At 36.6% G+C, this 18,480-nt stretch overlaps 2 protein-coding genes across 2 annotated transcripts in view; both read left to right on the forward strand.

Annotated features, from left to right (window-relative positions):
- The window catches only part of Tmem214 (Transmembrane protein 214), a 111,328-nt gene that overhangs the window by 57,000 nt on the left and 35,848 nt on the right, over positions 1–18,480 (forward strand). The window lies entirely within an intron of this gene.
- LOC136836349 (uncharacterized) lies at positions 10,351–17,265 on the forward strand. Its single transcript, XM_067100536.1, has one exon. It carries the CDS (start codon positions 16,075–16,077, stop codon positions 17,263–17,265), a length of 1,191 nt encoding a protein of 396 aa, XP_066956637.1. The 5' UTR covers positions 10,351–16,074.

An 18,480-nucleotide genomic window follows, 5' to 3' on the forward strand; every position in this document is an offset into this window, starting at 1 on the left:
GGGGACTGCCTGTACAGGGGGACAAGTACTGGAGATGTGGCAGAACTATTTCTGCAAGCTGTTGAATGGAGAAGACCTAGTAAATCCTATGGAAGGGAGACATATGCAGGCACCAGGTTTGAGAGTGGAGGAACCAACTCTAAGAGGTGTGAAGAATGTAATCAGTAGCCTGAAGAATAAGGCACCTGGTTTAGGTAACATACCAGCTGAGCTCCTCAAGAATGATGGCAAGGTATTACACTCAAAGATCTTTGAGTTTATAATAAAGATTTGAAGAACATAAGAGAAGCCAAGAACATAGGGAATGGGCAACATTATTCTGGTACATTAAAAGGGAGATAAGACAAACTCTGCTAAATATAGAGGGATTACACTTCTACCAACCTGTTATTAGGTAGTGCTAGCCAAAATTATGAAAGATAAATTAGAACCTCACATAGAGACAGCATTTGGCATATATCAGTATGGATTCAGAAATGGAAGATCAACAGTTGATAGATTTGTGGGAGGTTTATTTAGACTTTAAACAAGCATATTATAGCATCCATAGACCATCAGTGTGGAATATTATGAAGGAATTTGATATACCAGAAAAGCTTATAAACTTGGTAAAGGTATGCTACAAGAATGGTTGTTTAATCTAATTTTTAGAAAAATTATGCGGAGTATCGATGAAGCTGAGGGTGGGGTTATCTTGGGAGATACCATTGCCAAAGTGTTTGCATTTGCAGATGATATTGATTTCATAGATACAGATATACAAGATATGGAACATTTGTATATACCATTCAAAGAAACTGCTGCCAGAGTGGGACTAGAGATCAGTGAAAGTAACACCAAAATGATGAGATTGTCAAGGAACAACCAACAACAACAGCAACAACAAAATTAAGGTAAATATCGAGAACGTGAGGAAGTATATTATCATCCAGATATAAGTTTGAGAGGTTCTGGCTAGAATTACAGCAGGGAATAGATGCTGTACAACATCTTTTAAAGAGAAGAAACATCACAAGGTCTACCAATTAAGAATTTTCTAAACCATTATCAGGACAGTAGTCTTACATGCTTGTGACCTGGATGCTGACTAAATGTCAACAACAGAGACTGCTGGTTTTTCAAAACAGCATTATGCTTAGAGTAACAGGTCCCATTTACAACATAAATGAAGGTCTCTGGAGAAGAAAACACAACGAAGACGTAAGAGATTTAACCAGACGACTGCTAACAACTGGCTTGAGTGGAAGAGGGCAAAATGCCTAAAGTGGTTATGGAGGGATCAGTATAAGGGAGAAGACCTGTGGGGAGACTGAGGATGAGGTGGAAAGATAATGCATTAAGAGATCTAAGAGAATTGGGAATGGAGGTTCCTGAGAATAACTGGAGAGATGCAGCACTTAATAGGGAAACGTGGAGAGGTCTGTTGCAAGCAGTCATGGGTCACTGAGATGCCTTAGAGTACCAGAGTGAGTGAGTTTGTTAGTGGGTCCGTATGAATGCTACTTTCAAAATTTGATTATTTAATACAGTATTTAAAAAAGTGAGATACTAAATACGTTGAGTAGAACCCTAGTATTATATAAAAATTGTTTGTTTATTTTGTATTTAACCACTATGCATTATAACTGTCTGGTATCCATCCATCACAAAACAGTTTTCCAATAATGAGCATTTGATAACAATTACTATTATGTAACTTTGGTATCCATCCATCATAAAACAGTTTTCCAATAATGAGCATTTGATAACAATTACTATTATGTAACTTTGTTTATGGGTTTCAAGTATGATAAATATATATGGAATTACAGGTGAAAGTTATAAGTAATATAGCTGATGAACTAAATAAACATTATCATGTTTAATTTGGTTTGGTTATACAGGTTTGCAGTGTTTGATTGATTGGTTTAGAACAAAACAATAACTAAGTCAGAAGGCCAAAAATTTTTATAATCTAAACACTAAAATAATTTGTATCTGAATACCTAATTAAAATCTTACCAGCTGTTGAAGCTAGCTTTTATCTGTGTGCCATTAAGTGTTATTGGCATTCAGATTGAACAAAATAACTCTTGGCTGACCCACAAGGAATAGCTCTGTAATCGCCTGTTTCTCACCAGGTAGCATCGGACATTTCCAGTCTCAACAAGTTTGTTTATTATACTCCCTTTTTTGATGGAGTAATTCAGTTCAGTTCTGGCATCCATTTTGAAGGGCAAATGGATGATTTCTTTCGATGTGTAGGACACTCACTTCCATGTCCCAATACATCCTGAGGTGAGGAAGTATCTGTGCTCTGTCTTCAAAGGAAAGGTCTTCCAATTCTAAGCTCTGTGCTTTAATCCAAATATGGCACCACAAGTATTCACCTGTGTGTTGGTGTCTTTTGCAAGATGAAGTCATGTTCTAGGTATCAAAGTTCTCCTGTGGTTGGACGACTAATCAGTCGTCCAACCAATTCATTTCCAGTCTCAACAAGTTCACTTTACTCAGTTTTTGATGGAGCCATTCATTTCAGTCTTGGAGGCCATTTGGAAGGGTAAATGGATGATTTCTATTGACATGTAGGAGGCGTACTTCCACATCCTGGTACATTTCTTTCAAGGAAGTATCTGTGCTTTGTCTTTAAAGGGAAGGTCTTTCAATTCCAAGATCTTGTGTCTTGGTCCGAGTGCAGCACCACAAGAGCAGAGGACCCCCACTTTTACGTGCTTCACTTTTTCATGCTTCACTTTGTCGAGGATTTTTGTGGAACGTCTTTCAATTTTACGTGGGAACTTTCACCAATTTGCAAATTTTTCCATAGAGCAACATTCACTAATTTTTATGATAAATGACTTACTAATTTTGAAATATTAACCCTTAAACGCCTACTGGACATATCATACGTCGACTAAAATTGTCTGTTGGGTGCCAAGTGGACGTACCGTACGTCGACTACAAAAAATTTCAACCTTCGGTCAACTTTGACTCGATCGAAATGGTCGAAAAACGCAATTGTAAGCTAAAACTCTTACATTCTAGTAATATTCAATCATGTACCTTCATTTTGCAACAAATTGGAAGTCTCTAGCACAATATTTCGATTTATGGTGACTTTTTGAAAAAAACTTTTCTTACGCCCGCGTGGTAACTCGGCCGAAAATTTCAGAAATTCTTTTGTCATTTTGTCGTAATTTTTGCACTGTTCTATATTAGCCGTTACATAAAGTTTTATATATGAAAATGTGTGCAATTTCATGTACAATACAACAAAAAATAACTCATGGTTGTAGCTTTTATCAGTTTTGAAATATTTTCATATAAATCACGATAACTGCCAAAATTTCAACCTTCGGTCAACTTTGACTCGACAGAAATGGTAAAAAAACGCAATTGTAAGCTAAAACGCTTACATTCTAGTAATATTCAATCATGTACCTTCATTTTGCAACAAACTGGAAGTCTCTAGCACAATATTTCGATTTATGGTGAATTTCTGAAAAAAAAAACTTTTTCCTTACGTCTGCGCGCAGTAACTCGGCCGAACATCTCAGAAATTCTTTCGTCATGTTGTTGTAATGTTTGCATCGTTTTACATTAGTCGTTACATAAAGTTTTATATACGAAAATGTGCGCAATTTCATGTAGAATACAACAGAAGATAGCTCATGGTTGTAGCTTTTATCAGTTTTGAAATATTTTCACATAAATCACGATAACTGCCAAAATTTCAGCCTTCGGTCAACTTTAACTCGACCGAAATGGTCAAAAAACGCAATTGTAAGCTAAAACTCTTACATTCTAGTAATATTCAATCGTTTACCTTCATTTTGCAATAAATTTGAAGTCTCTAGCACAATATTTCGATTTATGGTGAATTTTTGAAAAAAGCATTTTCCTTACGTCTGCGCGGTAACTCGGCCGAACATCTCAGAAATTCTTTCGTCTCGTTGTCGTAATATTTGCACCGTTTTATATTAGTCGTTACATAAGGTTTTATATATGAAAATGTGTGCAATTTCATGTACAATACAACAGAAAATAACTCATGGTTGTAGCTTTTATCAATTTTGAAATATTTTCATATAAATCACGATAAATAGAAAAAATTCGACTTTCGGTCAACTTTAACTCGACCGAAATGGTCGAAAACTGCAATTGTAAGCTAAAACACTTACAGTCTAGTAATATTCAATCAATTAGCTTCATTTTTCAACAAACGGAAGTCTCTAGCACAATATTTCGATTTATGGTGAATTTTTGAAAAAACATTTTTTACGTCCGCTCGTTACAAATTCATGCATCATTTTGTGATAATATTTTCTCTGTGTTGCTTTGATCGTTTTACAATTTGTTATATACCAAAATCATCGCAATTTAGTGTACAATACAACTAAAAAAATTAACTCATTAGCTTTAACCGTTGTGCTTACAGCGTGATTTTTATACAATTATATAAGTTTTTTTCGCTGTCATATATTCCAATATTTATATATGATAATGATATTTTTTCATTTCTGATGGTTGCATACTAAACTTCAGGCAATGACAAAAAGGAGCCAAAAATGAACTCTTAATCTTAAAAACTAAGCGTGCTGTGATTTTTTGAAAAAACTTTTTTTCCTCTTCGGCGCTAACTCACCGAATGCCGCCGGCATACGGGAGACGTTTTTGTAAATAGAGGCTTGGCGTTTAAGGGTTAATATTAATGTAAACACAGCAAAATAACTATAAAATTTTTAATACAAATTAAATAAATCTGTCCTACAGAATGTTTGACCACTAATATCTCTCTCTCTCTCTCTCTCTCTCTCTCTCTCTCTCTCTCTCTCTCTCTCTCTCTCTCTCTCTCTCTCTCTCTCTCTCTCTCTCTCTCTCTCTGAGATAAAGAGATTGATTTTTTGTGCATGTATGTTTATTTGTTTGTATTGTACAGTATAGATTTATAGGTAAACGTGATGTTACTTTGTCATTCATTTTTTCATATTTTCCATGCTATAATCATACAACTTTTTGCATTTCAATAAAAGTAGACTGGAAAATAAAATTAAAATAATTAGCGAATCATCGTACATAAACTTGTCAAGCTCATTCCGTGGTGGGGAGCCCCAGAATGAGCTTAATAGGTTAAACCTGTCAAGCTCATTCTGGGGCTTCCCCCCCGAATGAGCTTGACAAGTGTACGTACGATGATTTACTAATTATTTTCATTTTATTTTCCAGTCTGCTTTTATTGAAATGCAAAGTTGTATGATTATAGCATGAAAAATATGAAAAAATTAATGACAGTACACCACGTTTATCTGTAAAACTATACTGTACAAAACAAATAAACATACATGCATAAAAAATCAATCTCTCTCATATATCAGTGAGAGAGAGAGACAGAGAGAGAGAGAGAGAGAGAGAGAGAGAGAGAGAGAGAGAAATACATATGCACATTAAAAGTATTTAATACACTAGTGACAGTAATTGCTTTTACCAATGTAAAAGGAAAAGAGAAGGACTTCAGTACAGTACTATGAGAGAAAATGTCTAAGCTTACTTATACAGGGGTAACTTGATTAGCGGTCAAACTTTCTGTAAGACAGATTTATTTAATTTGTATTAAAGATTTAATTTGTATTAAATATTTTATAGATATTTTGCTATATTTACATTAATATTAATACTTGAAAATTAGTAAATCATTGTTATAAGCATTTTAGGGGTGTAAATACTTAAAAGTAATGGTTATATTGGGTTAATCTAAAATGACTGGGTGTTTTAGGGTGATGGTTTTGGGTGTATTTATTTGAAATATTAAATTGTTGTAGTATGATAATTTAAGGTATATTTTTGTTTAAACTATTAAATTTGCCAGTGAGCTGTTAAAACAGTCAGTTATAAGCATTTTAGTTTAAGGGGTGCAGGGTATTTGACAGCTGTAAGCATTCATAAGCATTTTCAGAGGGGATTTTGCATTTTTGCGGTGGGTTCACGAACCTATCCCTGCAAAAAAGTGGGGGAGCACTGTATTCACCTGTGTTTGGCATCCTCGGCAAGTTTGACTCATCTACTTGGTATCAAAGTTCTACACAGTAATACCTTGAACATTCACGAGGTTAGGTTCCAGAACCTGTCATGGATCAGGAGGAATCGCAAATGTTTGGTATGAGTCGCTAAAAATGCTAATAAATGCTTATTTCTAGAGTTTAAATCCTCAATATGCCCCTAATCATGCTCCCAAAGCACTTTTAATTTCATTTAAAAGTTAGCTTAATAAATTACCCTTAAAAAGAGAAATAAATGGTTGACGTAAAAATAGAGTACAGTATCGCTTAATGGGTATTTGCCACACTAGCGCAATTACAGTTCGACTTACAGCACCACTGACTTATGGCGATTTGATCTTACAGTGCTTTTTCAGCGCTGTTAACAGCGTTTTACAGCACCGTAACGGCGCTTACAGTGCTGTAACTTGATGCAATATGAAGTTATGGTACTGTAAGTGACGGTGGAAATCATCTTACAGTGCAGTGTAAGTCGAGGACGCACTACCAATTCACTGGCTGCTGTTTTCTTTTCCACTCACACACACACACACACACAGAGAGAGAGAGAGAGAGAGAGAGAGAGAGAGAGAGAGAGAGAGAGAGAGAGAGAGAGAGAGAGAGAGAGAGAGAGAGAGAGAGAGAGAGAGAGAGAGAGAGAGAGAGAGAGAATACATATGCACATTAAAAATATTTAATAAAGCATCGAGGCTACAAGCCAATCAGCAACGAGGAAAGTTTGTACCCTGCTGTGTGATTGGCTACTTCCAAACTTCCAGCAAATAGTGTGTTGTCATGGAGCGTATGTCATCGCCCAAACCCGATACAGTATGCATTTGCTCTGATGCACTTACTATGAACACTAGCAGAAACTTTATAATCTTTGTGTTAAATTTACATTAACATTAATTACTGTTACAAAATAGTAAATTAACTACAGTATTTTCTAATAATTATGTAACCATTAGCGTTCCAAAGGGAACAAACTTTGCGAATGGGTATCGCATCTTGTAAAGGTACAGTACAGTACTTTACATGAAAAGGAACGTTTCCTTAGGAAAGCAAAGTAGTTTTGGAGGAGTTTCTTACTGATTTCTTGTATGTCTTTAACTTTTCCCCAAAAAGAGTAGAATTTTCATTAACAAAATTTTTCTCACCAATTTTACACTTAAAAGCATGAAAACTTATAAATTACTTCAAAAATTAAACACAAACACTTCAGCAGGGTTTTACGAGGATTTCACAGATTTTGCAGATCTGTGAAAAAATTCCAGATACAAATTAGTCAGGTTCCAATGAAAATTTTGCGAATCCAGAAGTGTGAATGTATGAGGTATAACTGTATTTGGACTACTGGTTAGTTCTCGCCAATTTGTTTTAGGCGATCTTGGTTACCTTCTGTGTCTTTGGGGCTAGGCATTTTGATCACTGTCAACAAATCTATATTTCTTCTGATAAAGTTGATTGTTTATCTGGGGATGAAAATTGACAGTCTTATTCGGTTTTTCTGACAGAGAGATTGATAGGCAATTTTCTACCACTATTGAGAGAATTTTGATGTGTTTGCTCTAGGCCTCAAGAACCTAGACCTCACATTGCCCTGAGATGTCTCAGAGGCAGATTGAGGATCCATTCTGAGAAACATTTGATGTCAGGAAATTGGAGTAGAGAGAAAAGCAAGCTGCTTATAAACAACCTAGAGCTTTTGGCAGTTTGGAATGGGCTTTGCAAGTCTATTCCGACAATTCGACCCCTCATTCTTACACGAGGCAAGGAGACACAACTCAGCAGGAAAGGACAAGGTGTTCTGTCAGAATGGTCTCTTCTTCCATAGGTCTGCAAGAAGTTGTGGAACCTTTTGGGGGGGCATGTGTACATCAGTCTGTTTGCCACTTCCCAAAACACAACACTCCCTTTTCACTGCCCTCCATGTCAGGATCCTCAGGCATGGGCATTTGATGCCTTTCTTCAAGAGTGGTTGAATCTAGACCTTTATGCTTTTCCTGTTTGCTGTTTTGAGGAAAATACTCAAGTATTGAGCTTATCAGAAAACATGGATGATTTTTATAGCTCCTTGGTAGCCCAAAGGGAACGGTTTCCTGAACTTCCTCTCCGTGTAGTAGATGTTCCTCGCCATCTGCCTATTTCAGGAAAGATCTCTTTAGACAGCCTTATTTGAGAAGATCCCATTAAACCTCTACATGCTTCATCTGACTGCATGGAGATGTCAATCATCTGTTACGAGCTGGAGGCTTTTCTAGAGGGGCCAGGCAATCCTTAAGTCTAGAAGACCTGCCACTCTTAGACTGTATCAATAACAGTGGTCAGATTATAGGTCTTGTGATTGTCCAGAGGGATATCCAGCACCCTTATTGCTCTAGGTTTCCTAATTAAGTTCTTCCTGTATGTCAGGTTATGCGAAGCAGTTTTCTGTTTCAGCAATTAAAGGATGTTTCACATGTTTTCAGGTCTGTGTCATGCTAACTGGAATATCACTCACAGTTTAGATTTGAAGGTGGTTTTCCAGTCTTTTGGGGTGGAAATTTCAAATCTTCCTGTTATGGTTTATGATGAAATTGGACATAGTTCATAAGTGTTGAACATTACCTCATTTTGAGCCTTTGGATAAGGCATCACTTAAGAACTTTGAAGACACTTATTCTTTTAGCTCTTGCCACCATATTAAGACACTTTTTCTTTTAGCTCTTGCTATGGCAAAGCGTATTAGTGAGTGTCAAGCTTTTTTTATGGGTGTGGGCTTTGTTCTAGTTGAAAACCCTTCCCAGATTTGTGTCAGTGCCTAGTTTAACTTTTGGCATCTCGTAAGAACTTTGAAGGCACTTTTTCTTTTAACTCTTGCTACAGCAAAGCCTATTAGTGAGCTTCAAGCCCTTTCATGTATGTGGGCTTTTAGTTGAAAGCCCTTCCTAGATTTGTAACAGCTCCTAATTTAACTCTTAGTAAGCAGTGAAGAAGTGGCTTTGTTATGTCCAGTGAGAGCTCGAAGGATTTTTGTGGACAGGCTTAAACCCCTAAGAGGAGAAAAGAATTTATACTGTGGTGTTAGGAGGCCAAACTCCTATGTCATAGGAAGCTTAGTTGAGTAAGTGCACATACTTGATTCCTGAGCTTTTACTGTTTTTAAAAGTAAAGCCTCATGGCATCTGTACCATAAGCAAGACTTTTTATATCCTTTAAAATCTTTTGCTTCAGAAGGTTATCATCATAGCTCAATGGAGATGTAACTGTGTTCTTGATGCACATTATTCGTGAAGTGTTCAAATTTCATATGAGATGTGCAAAGCCCTTAGTCCTGTTGTTGCTGCAGGGCACTTTATCTTAAACCAAAGTTGAGAGCAATCTTGTTTTTGTATCGTTAGTTGTAAGGAAATCCTGGTATTGAATTTTGGGAGCATGACAGTACACATTGGTGTTTAGGAGCACACCTTCATATGTGAAGGTAGTTTTTGTCTTTGGACTGTTGGTTATGGGCTTTAGATTCAGGCACAGGAGTCACTAGTACTCTACAAGATATTTAGAATCCTTTTTGCCTGTAAAGGTCCTCTGATAAGTCTCGCTATGAGGGCCTTACACCCTGCTGTGGTTCCAGCGTCTGGTGACATTACTTTACAGGAAGGATCACACAAAAGTCAGGAATATTTAGAAGCTTTTTTATGCTCATTAAAAAGCTTTTAGTTTGTTTGGCTGAGCAGTTGTTTCTTTGGCTGCAGTAATCCACCATTCTGATTCAGTGCAGCAGTCCGCTAACTTAAAAAGTATGTAAGATTCATTCCAAATAATTAAAATTTTTGTAATAAAATTCATTATTTGGATACTTACGTACTGTTAAAGTGGAAACCCACCCAGCCTCCCCACATCTTAGTGGTAGGTCATGAAGAATTCTGACAAGAACATAACACTCTTAATGCCACCTGGTGGTAAGCAGGTGATATTTTGAATGTGGATTGCACCCAGGAGCTGGAAGATATAAACTGACTTTAACAATAGGTAAGTATCCAAATAATTAATTTTTTCATAAAAATTTTTGTTTTTATATCAATAACAAGGGAACATTGCTAATATACATCAGTGTTCATTATTCTATGCACTGATTTCTTATTTTGAGGCATTTTGTTGCAGTAGAAAGCTAGGGTGAGCATAATGTTGAGGTAGAATGGCAGGTTAAAGGAAAAGTAGAATGGCTGGCCTTAGAGGAGGCAGAGCATTGCTGGGTACACACAGGACTGTGAACCATGTGTTGTGAAGATAGTAAGAAGAGAGGAGCAACATCCTAGATAAACTGGAAAGAGGTTGCTAAACTATTGGTTAATAAAAACATCTTAGAAAAGAATTTGATTATCATACAAAGCCATTATTTGTACAGTATATAGCCTAGACACAGCACTCTTCTGGATATTGGGCTGGAAGGAGGTTGAGTCATTATTCAGGCAATTAGTATATAGTATGAGGAAACCAATTTTGTTTCATAAACATATTTGGTTTTTCATCATAGCTTTGTCAGTCATATATGACTGAATCACAATTTAGGTGAGAGGACTGAGGTGAAGGATGCTGCATAGTGGTGAGTGAGATCTGAAGGATATAGGAGAGTACTTGAAGCCTAAGAAAGCTCATGATCCAAAGTTCTTAGGGTTATTATATGTAGGGATGAGCCTCTTTGAAGTGTAAAGTTAGGCTTGTTTATTTATATAGATGCTTGTTTGAATTAGTAAAATCTCACCAATCATGGGAAACATAGATGCTAGTAACCCAGAAGTTTATTTCTCATAAGACACTACATGTGAATTGATAAGATGGTGATAATTCCTTCAAACAAATGCATCCACAAGGGTAAAACTTAGCATGCTGCTTACTACTGGTCCTAATGAATATATTTTAATCCACTTATATGTTGAATTCAAAATGCAGAATGCAACAAATATAGATTGGCTCTTCCAGGTGCCTGCATTTCAGATGGCATTTGCATTCATACTATTTTGAAAAACCAAGGAAGTAGAGAGGGCTCTGATTTTTTAGAAGAGGAAAATCAAAGAGGAATTGTGGCTAATGCCTTTTTAGCTTGTACTGCCAAGTCAGTCAAGTACCTCATACTGCAGGGCCATGGCTGTTTAAACTTCATCCTCATCTATTTGTTTGACCAGAACCGCATGGGTTTTCATATTATTAAACCTTGCTCCCCTTGGCAGGTGTTGTTAGAGTCATCAGTGTCATTGCCTGAAGAATAGTGGGCTTCTTGCCTGGAGTCACATGCATGATGCTAATCTTTGGAAACTTCACTTGATAGTGGCAAGGGAAAGACTACTGAAGATCGACTGCCATTCTCATTGTGGTTGTGTATCCCTTGCAGAAGCTAGTTCATCACATGCTTTTTAGGTGAGGACAGCTCCCAGTCTTGACAAAGGAAAGAGTTGGAGGTTGAGTACATATCCATAAGTGTCCCACATTTGCATTTCTTCCACTTGTCAGGTTGCCAACAGTTGTTTGCCCACAGGGTTAAAGCAAGCTACTTGTCTTTGGTTATGTTTGGGTTGTCCATAGACATGCAGCCACAGTCTTGCACTCTTTCAGCTTGTAATCCAACCTGGTATTTGCTGGTTCATTCAGTATTCTTCCTAAAGGGGTTATTAGATGGGCTGCTGCTGCTATATCTTGTGGCTGAAATTAAGGTCCAGGAATTGCTATTACTGCTGCAGTGTCTTGGCATCTGCACAGTTACTATCCTTTGTCAAATTCCCAGGCAATATGTTGCTGTCCTTTGGCTGGCCAGGAGAGCAATCAGTGTCCTGATTGCAGTCATAGTTATTGTTGGAGGGATTAGTTGTTGGCTGACAAGGGCTGTTAAAACCACAGCAACCATAGTCTCAATGATTGTCCACTTTGTGGCTAGACCAGCATAAGACTAAAATGCTGACGAGGGTCATTGTTCCTCTAAGATCTTCCAGAGTCTAATAAGGTGTCCACGTCTGCCTGTGTCACAACCAAGGTTAGGTTGTCTGGAGAACATAAATGTAGGTGACTGGGCCCTAGGAATGGGATGTCATCTAGTCTTGGTTGTGGAGGTTGACTGGGTTGCAGTTTTAGTGGTTGAGCAATGACAGGTGTGATAGTCAGCTGCCGTAACTGCTATTACATCTTGTCCTGATGCTAAGAGAACAGCTGCTCCTTCAGGATGGAAACATAGAGTTACCCTTAGTGATAAGAAATTCTGCTCGGTGGGTTGCTGGCAAAGTGGTTGAGAAGAAGGCTGTTTTGTCTGGGAAGGTGGGTGGGTTGGCCTGCATAAGATGGAACTACACCTGGCTAATTGACTACATTACCTGTTCCTCTGTTGATCTGGAAACCCAAACTGAGTACCCCGGTTAACGGCAGGGGTTCCGTTCCTGGCCAAGCGCCAATAACTGAAAATTGTCGATAACCAGAACTTCACAGTATTTATGGTAATAAGTGCTGATTGGCGCTGATAAACCGCTTACCGACGTCAAGAAACCACTTAGACCAGCGCCAAAAATCACCGATGTTGATAAACTGCCAGTCGGTGCCGATAAGCCGCCTACCAATGCTGATAAAACGTTTACTGGCGCCAAAAATCAGGTTAAATGCCTTTAACCGATGCCGCTGATAAGCGGGGAAAGAGGACATGACTAGGGCAATGCTCTTTGTTCATCTTGTTACTGCAGGGAAGCAGGACTTGAATAATAATAACATAACTGTAGGTAAAAAATTAACAAATTACAGAATACAGTTTGAAGAAGTATGGTGTATCATACCTAGTCTTCACACCAAGTATAAAAAATAAACCTTACTCTAGCTAATGTGATTCATGAGCCAGTTTCAAAATACTAAATGGTTAACGATTATCAGTAAACCTAAATACCCATCATCAAAACAATATGAAAGGACAAATTCCTTGGAAAACACACTTAAGCTATTTCTGAAACTGCAGGGAAGCAAAAATCTAAGAAATAAAAAGTATACACTACTTACAGTTAAGGCATGTCCAGAGTCAGTAGGAAGATCATGTTACAGAGGGGAAGTAACGGAGAAATGTGGTGTCCTGCAAGTCGAAAATAGACTAGACTTCACTAATAAAGATGGTTTAACAAGTAAAGAGAAGGGATGGGGAAACAGTTGGAAAAATGCTAGATATAGAAGTAGCAGGATGAAAACCTGATAAAGGCCCTGGAAATGCATGAAGAAGGGCCGTAGAAGTATACCTAGACCATGAAGATAACCAATTTCACGTCTAATCCCATTATGGGAATAGCCTTCATAAAAAATTCAATGATGGTGATGGTGATTTAGTTAATTCAGCAAAGTACTAATAATTTGTTTGGCAAAGTACAATAGAGCAGAGATAATTTCTGACCAGCTCACTGCTTGTTTGATCGTTGTTTTTTATTCTGTTCTCAGACTTAACCCTTGTGGCATCACTTGTTGCCATTCCCACTTCTATTCTGGTCACACCTGAATCTTTGATGAGCACTGACATGAAGATACCATGCAAGTTTCAGTATTTAAGGTTTCAGTGTACAAAGATTTTTCTCTAACACCATTATCTCCCAGTTCTCTTCTGTTTCTCACACTTAATTCCACACTGCTCTGAACTGCTCTCCTTTTTTCTCTCAGCCAATCACTTGAGTCTCTTATTGAAAATATAATTGAGGCATACACATTTGTCTACATTTTGAACATTTTGGTTTATTGAGATATGTTTTGTAAAATTCACATTAATTCCGATTGTTAAATCTGTTTTCAATAAAATTTGGTAAATAAATTGCCAAGGTTCTTTTCTTCATATAGGTTGTATTATTATTTTCTTAAGAGGACTATATCAAAGGCAAGTCTCCAAATCAGTGACCTACCTTTTATTCTTTCAAGGTATCATCATTATCTTTTCTAGAGTTGCTGTTCTGTTGAGCTCAAGAAGAGTGTCTTTCCTCCTCTCAGTTAAGCTCATAAGGTCTGTCAGGCAACCACGTTACACATTTACTTTGCAGAATCTTTGGAGTGTTCAGTCAGTTAGCTATCCTTTCTACTACCAAACATGGGAACTCTTCCTTCATACATTTTCCTCGACTCTTATAACCCTTCATATTTTAGGATTAGGCATAATTTTCAAAATCAAACTGTACTGATTTTTATACATCCATTTTTCTTATTTCCTGTATGCCTTGTCTAGATGTTATTAGGTTGTCTGTTTTAATGACCATTCTGTTAAAATCCTTGGTAACAATAAAATTGATTGTAAAGTTAGTAAACTGATACTATAGTCCAGTATCTTTTACTTTTTACAAAGGTAGTGAACTCATTCTCTTTCCAGAATCTGTAACTAAAAATGGATAAATAATATCATCAGTATCCACATCTAAGTATGACTGGACTGAAAATAACAGTAAAGTAAACTGAAAATAACTGAATTAAATACTGGCTCCATTTAGCACCATTCTCATTATGTGCGTCAAATATAATACCTGTAAATCAGTTTTTGTAATAATATAGTCCAAAGTTATAAAGTGCATTCCATTAAAGACAGTTACTTATCCAAGGATGCCATGATGTAAAACTAAGTAGAATAAAAAGACTTTGTTTAGAAGAAATAAGCATATAAACAGGAGAAGTCATTCCCCATTGAAGGAAAAGGAATGACTCAAGATAAAAAAAAATAAAATGAGACTGCCATATTAAGGTACTTCATAAAAAACAATTTGCAATGCATTTTTTTAAGTGAACCTTACCTCTCCATTATACAGCTTTTAATAAAAGCTATATAATGGCGAGGTAAGTATTTAAAAGATAAATACTAAATTAAGTATTTACATTTTTCTGGATATACAAATTTTTGTCTTTTAATGGATATACTTTCAGCAAAAACTGGTCATATGTTGCTGGGTAAAAGACTGCAGTACTTGGGACACTATTTTATATATAAATGTCCCTTAACACAAAGAGATGTAAGCAAAGCATATTATCATAGAAGAGGTTTGGTCATGTGTTGAAATGCACTAAGCTATCATTAGATTTTTAGATTTAGAAGTTCATTTTACTGTAAGAAACATTATTTTTTTTTATATTAAAAGGCTAACTGTGTAGTCACCTGGAAAACTGAGTTACGAAAAATATAAGTACAGTACATTTTATAAAAAAAAATGTTGTCTTCTGTAATTATAAACAAAGGGGTTCCTGAATGGTAAATCAACTATTCCTAGGTGTATGAGTAGAAGGAAGTAGAGAGAATACACCATTAAGGTTTCTTAAGGGCACTTGTAAGTTTTCTGAGAGTATAGAAATACTAGGTTTAGGTTATGTCTTCAGAGGGTTAACACACTTTGAGTGGTGGGAGGGGGAGAGTGAGAGAGAGAGACTTAGCAAACAATTTCCATGGATTTTATAGCGGAAAGCCCCAAAATATGGGTGGCTCAAAAGAAATAAAAAATTGAGACTTGCAAGAGAATTATCCTGTGCTACAGCAGTTTATTTTAATTGATTTTTTAGTGCAGTGTTGAAATGGATGTCCAGTACTGAACTCTTTATTATGAAGTTTGCTTTAGGAGAGTGATCCAATGAAGTGTTGTTTTTCAAAGAAAAAGCAAAATTGTCAAAAGGTCAACAGACTGTGAAACTTGCAAGATAACTTTCTATAAAACGAAATTTTTTACCTTCTGGAACGTACTCTTGATGTGGAAATGATATTTCAGTGTATTGCTAAATGACCTGCCTTGTATAGAGTTCTCTTATCTGTATGTGATTTCAGTTCTGAATTAGGATGATTTGGTTGTTTTTAGTGTTGTTGAATTAACAGTTCTAAACTCTGTTAGCATGGTATTTCAAACTAAGTGGCTGGAGTGCAACTGAATATATTGCTTAGTGACAGCCGATGGTGTTTCTGATTTGCCTTAATTCAGAATGAACAAATTACTCATTTTCATGGAAATAAGTTGGGAAAAAATTCATGGTATCATGTATATGAGACAGTGGTTTCAGTGGTGTGTTGAAGTATAGCTTGTAATGTTTGAATGTGAGGATTGGTAACATAACAGACATGGTAGGTAAAAGCCACTCTGCCAATCCAGCTTCAAGATCTTGTTCTTCTGTTGGATCCTATGATGCTACTAAGGAAGAAGTACCTTGCAGATATTCATATGTTCGAGCCTCTAATACATATCATAGATATGGTCGAAGACAGAGTTCCAAAACATCAGAAGACACCAGCAATTATAGCAGCAGAGAAGATTTGTTAGAATGTAAAGCAATACATTTAAGAAAGAAGAAAAATACTGGAAGAACAACACCTATAAAAAGTATTGCTGCTAAGAATGTAGGATGCAGCAGTTCAGATGATTTACTGAATGATGAATCTGATGCAACTGATGGTTTCCTCAGCAGTGGCATTCCTGAGACAGATGGAAGCGTGTTTAGCAGCCAGGAGGATCTTTTAGAACCACAGACTAAATGCTCAGCTAATGTTACCAAATTTATTCACAGGCACAGCTCTGTGAAAGGAGGTCAGAAAAGCAGAATTTCAAGATCAAGCAGTATTCATGTTTTTCCTCTTGAAATTAGGGTTACAGCTGAACAACCTCAGGAAGTGTACTCTGGAAATAGTCAATATTATACTGGAAGAGAGTGCATCACTCCCTTATATAGTGGTTCAGAAGATGAAGCAATTTACAAACAACAGACACTCTTCCCAGGCAGAGGAAAACAGACAACTCTAAGTCCATCTAGACAAAGTCGTGTGACCTTTTCACCAAAGTCACTGCAGTCATGTCAGAGAGATATAGATGACACTGAGGAATACAGACCTTTGCGCCTGAAAGTTCAATCAGCCATTGTGAAAACAGTTCGTAGACTGATAGATCATCTTGGTAATATTCACAATCAAGTTGGTGTAATCGAAAATAAATGTAGCCATTTACAAGATACAATGTGTACATTGGAACATGACCAATATTTGCTACACCTCAAGTTCTCTGATATAGAATCTCGTTTTGAAAATTTGAACAAATTGGATACAAGTGTTTCTGACTCTGACTCAGGATGCCCACACGGTGATGATGATGCAGTAGAAGGTAAATGTTCAAAAAAGGAAAGTCATACCTGCAAACTTGGAAAGGAACATACAAAGCATGCTACACATGAGATTATAAAAGTTCCTGGCTTTTCATCCCTACTAGTCTTAGATGATTTGAAAGTGAGTACAGTACTTGCATATTTTAAGAAATTAAAATAGCCCTGAGATATGCAAATTAACTCAAGCTTTCAGTGAGCCTTTTGCTTTTAAGTGCAGTGCAGCATTTGTTAGTTAGGTAGTACTTGCAGGGCGTGTAGTTTATCATGAGGAACGTTCAAGAAAAATCTGTTCAAAACAAAGTATTTATAGGCCAGAGCACCCTGCCTTTTCATTCTGGCTTCTCTAAATTCCATAGCCTCCAACCATTTCTATATAAAGATATCCAGTATCATCCATTTCTTTTTTCTTTGCCATATCCATAATAGTGAAATCCTTAATACTGTATTGTAATACATTATTGATTCTTTCTTTTTGTTAAAATTATGTAGGTTTAGAGGCTGCAGAACCCATGTCTCCAGCCATTTTGTAATTTTTACACCTCATAGAATAGTAAGAATGCTATGGTTTTGTTTTCTGTCTTCCTTCAAAAGTGAAGAGACATATCTGTCATCCATGGGGAACTACTTCCAACCAGTGGTCTGGTCCACAGCCCCCATAATATGCACTTTCTCTTGTGGTATATGGTGCATTAGTATTCCGGGCCATTTGTACCTCTTAAGATAGTAATGTAGGTGAGTATTCATTACCTGGTTAAGGCAGAAATGAAAGTAGGTTGAAGTTCAAGTTAGGAAGAAAGGTAACTATCACAAAGTTTGATATGAAGTAACAGTAACACACAAGAGGAATTTATGGCTATTGAGCTAGGAAGTAATATATCAAGTTAGTAAGAGCAGATGAGGACTATGTCAAATAGTAAGAGCAGATGAGGACTATGTCAAATAGAGTAAAAGGATTTAGGTCAGTCAAACTGTTGGAAGTGGTTGTGTAAAGGAACATGAAAATAGAATAAGAAAAAGTCTGATATTGCAATTAGTAAAATGAGAGGTTTAGTAAGGTGCATTTGCAAGACAGAATAGAGGATTGTATATACTCAGGGCAAGGACTATGATGTCAGTGAGAAAATTAGGATTTTAAAGACACTTATAAGATGTTTCGGGATGAAATATGAGCAAGAACTTGAAGGCAGAAATAGAAGTTTTAATAGAGGCAAGCGAGTAAATAAAAGATGCAAATGTCTGAAGTGAATGCTGTCTTTTGTTAGTGGAGGTGAAATTTTTAAGAGGAGTTGTTTGTAGATGAAAGGAAAGAGGTTAATTAGAATTATGGAAGAGTAAGAAGAAGAGAACTTAAATTTCAGAATTATTGTAGAAGTGA

Source organism: Macrobrachium rosenbergii, chromosome 4, assembly GCF_040412425.1.
Source record: "Macrobrachium rosenbergii isolate ZJJX-2024 chromosome 4, ASM4041242v1, whole genome shotgun sequence".
NCBI classification, from domain to species: domain Eukaryota; kingdom Metazoa; phylum Arthropoda; class Malacostraca; order Decapoda; family Palaemonidae; genus Macrobrachium; species Macrobrachium rosenbergii.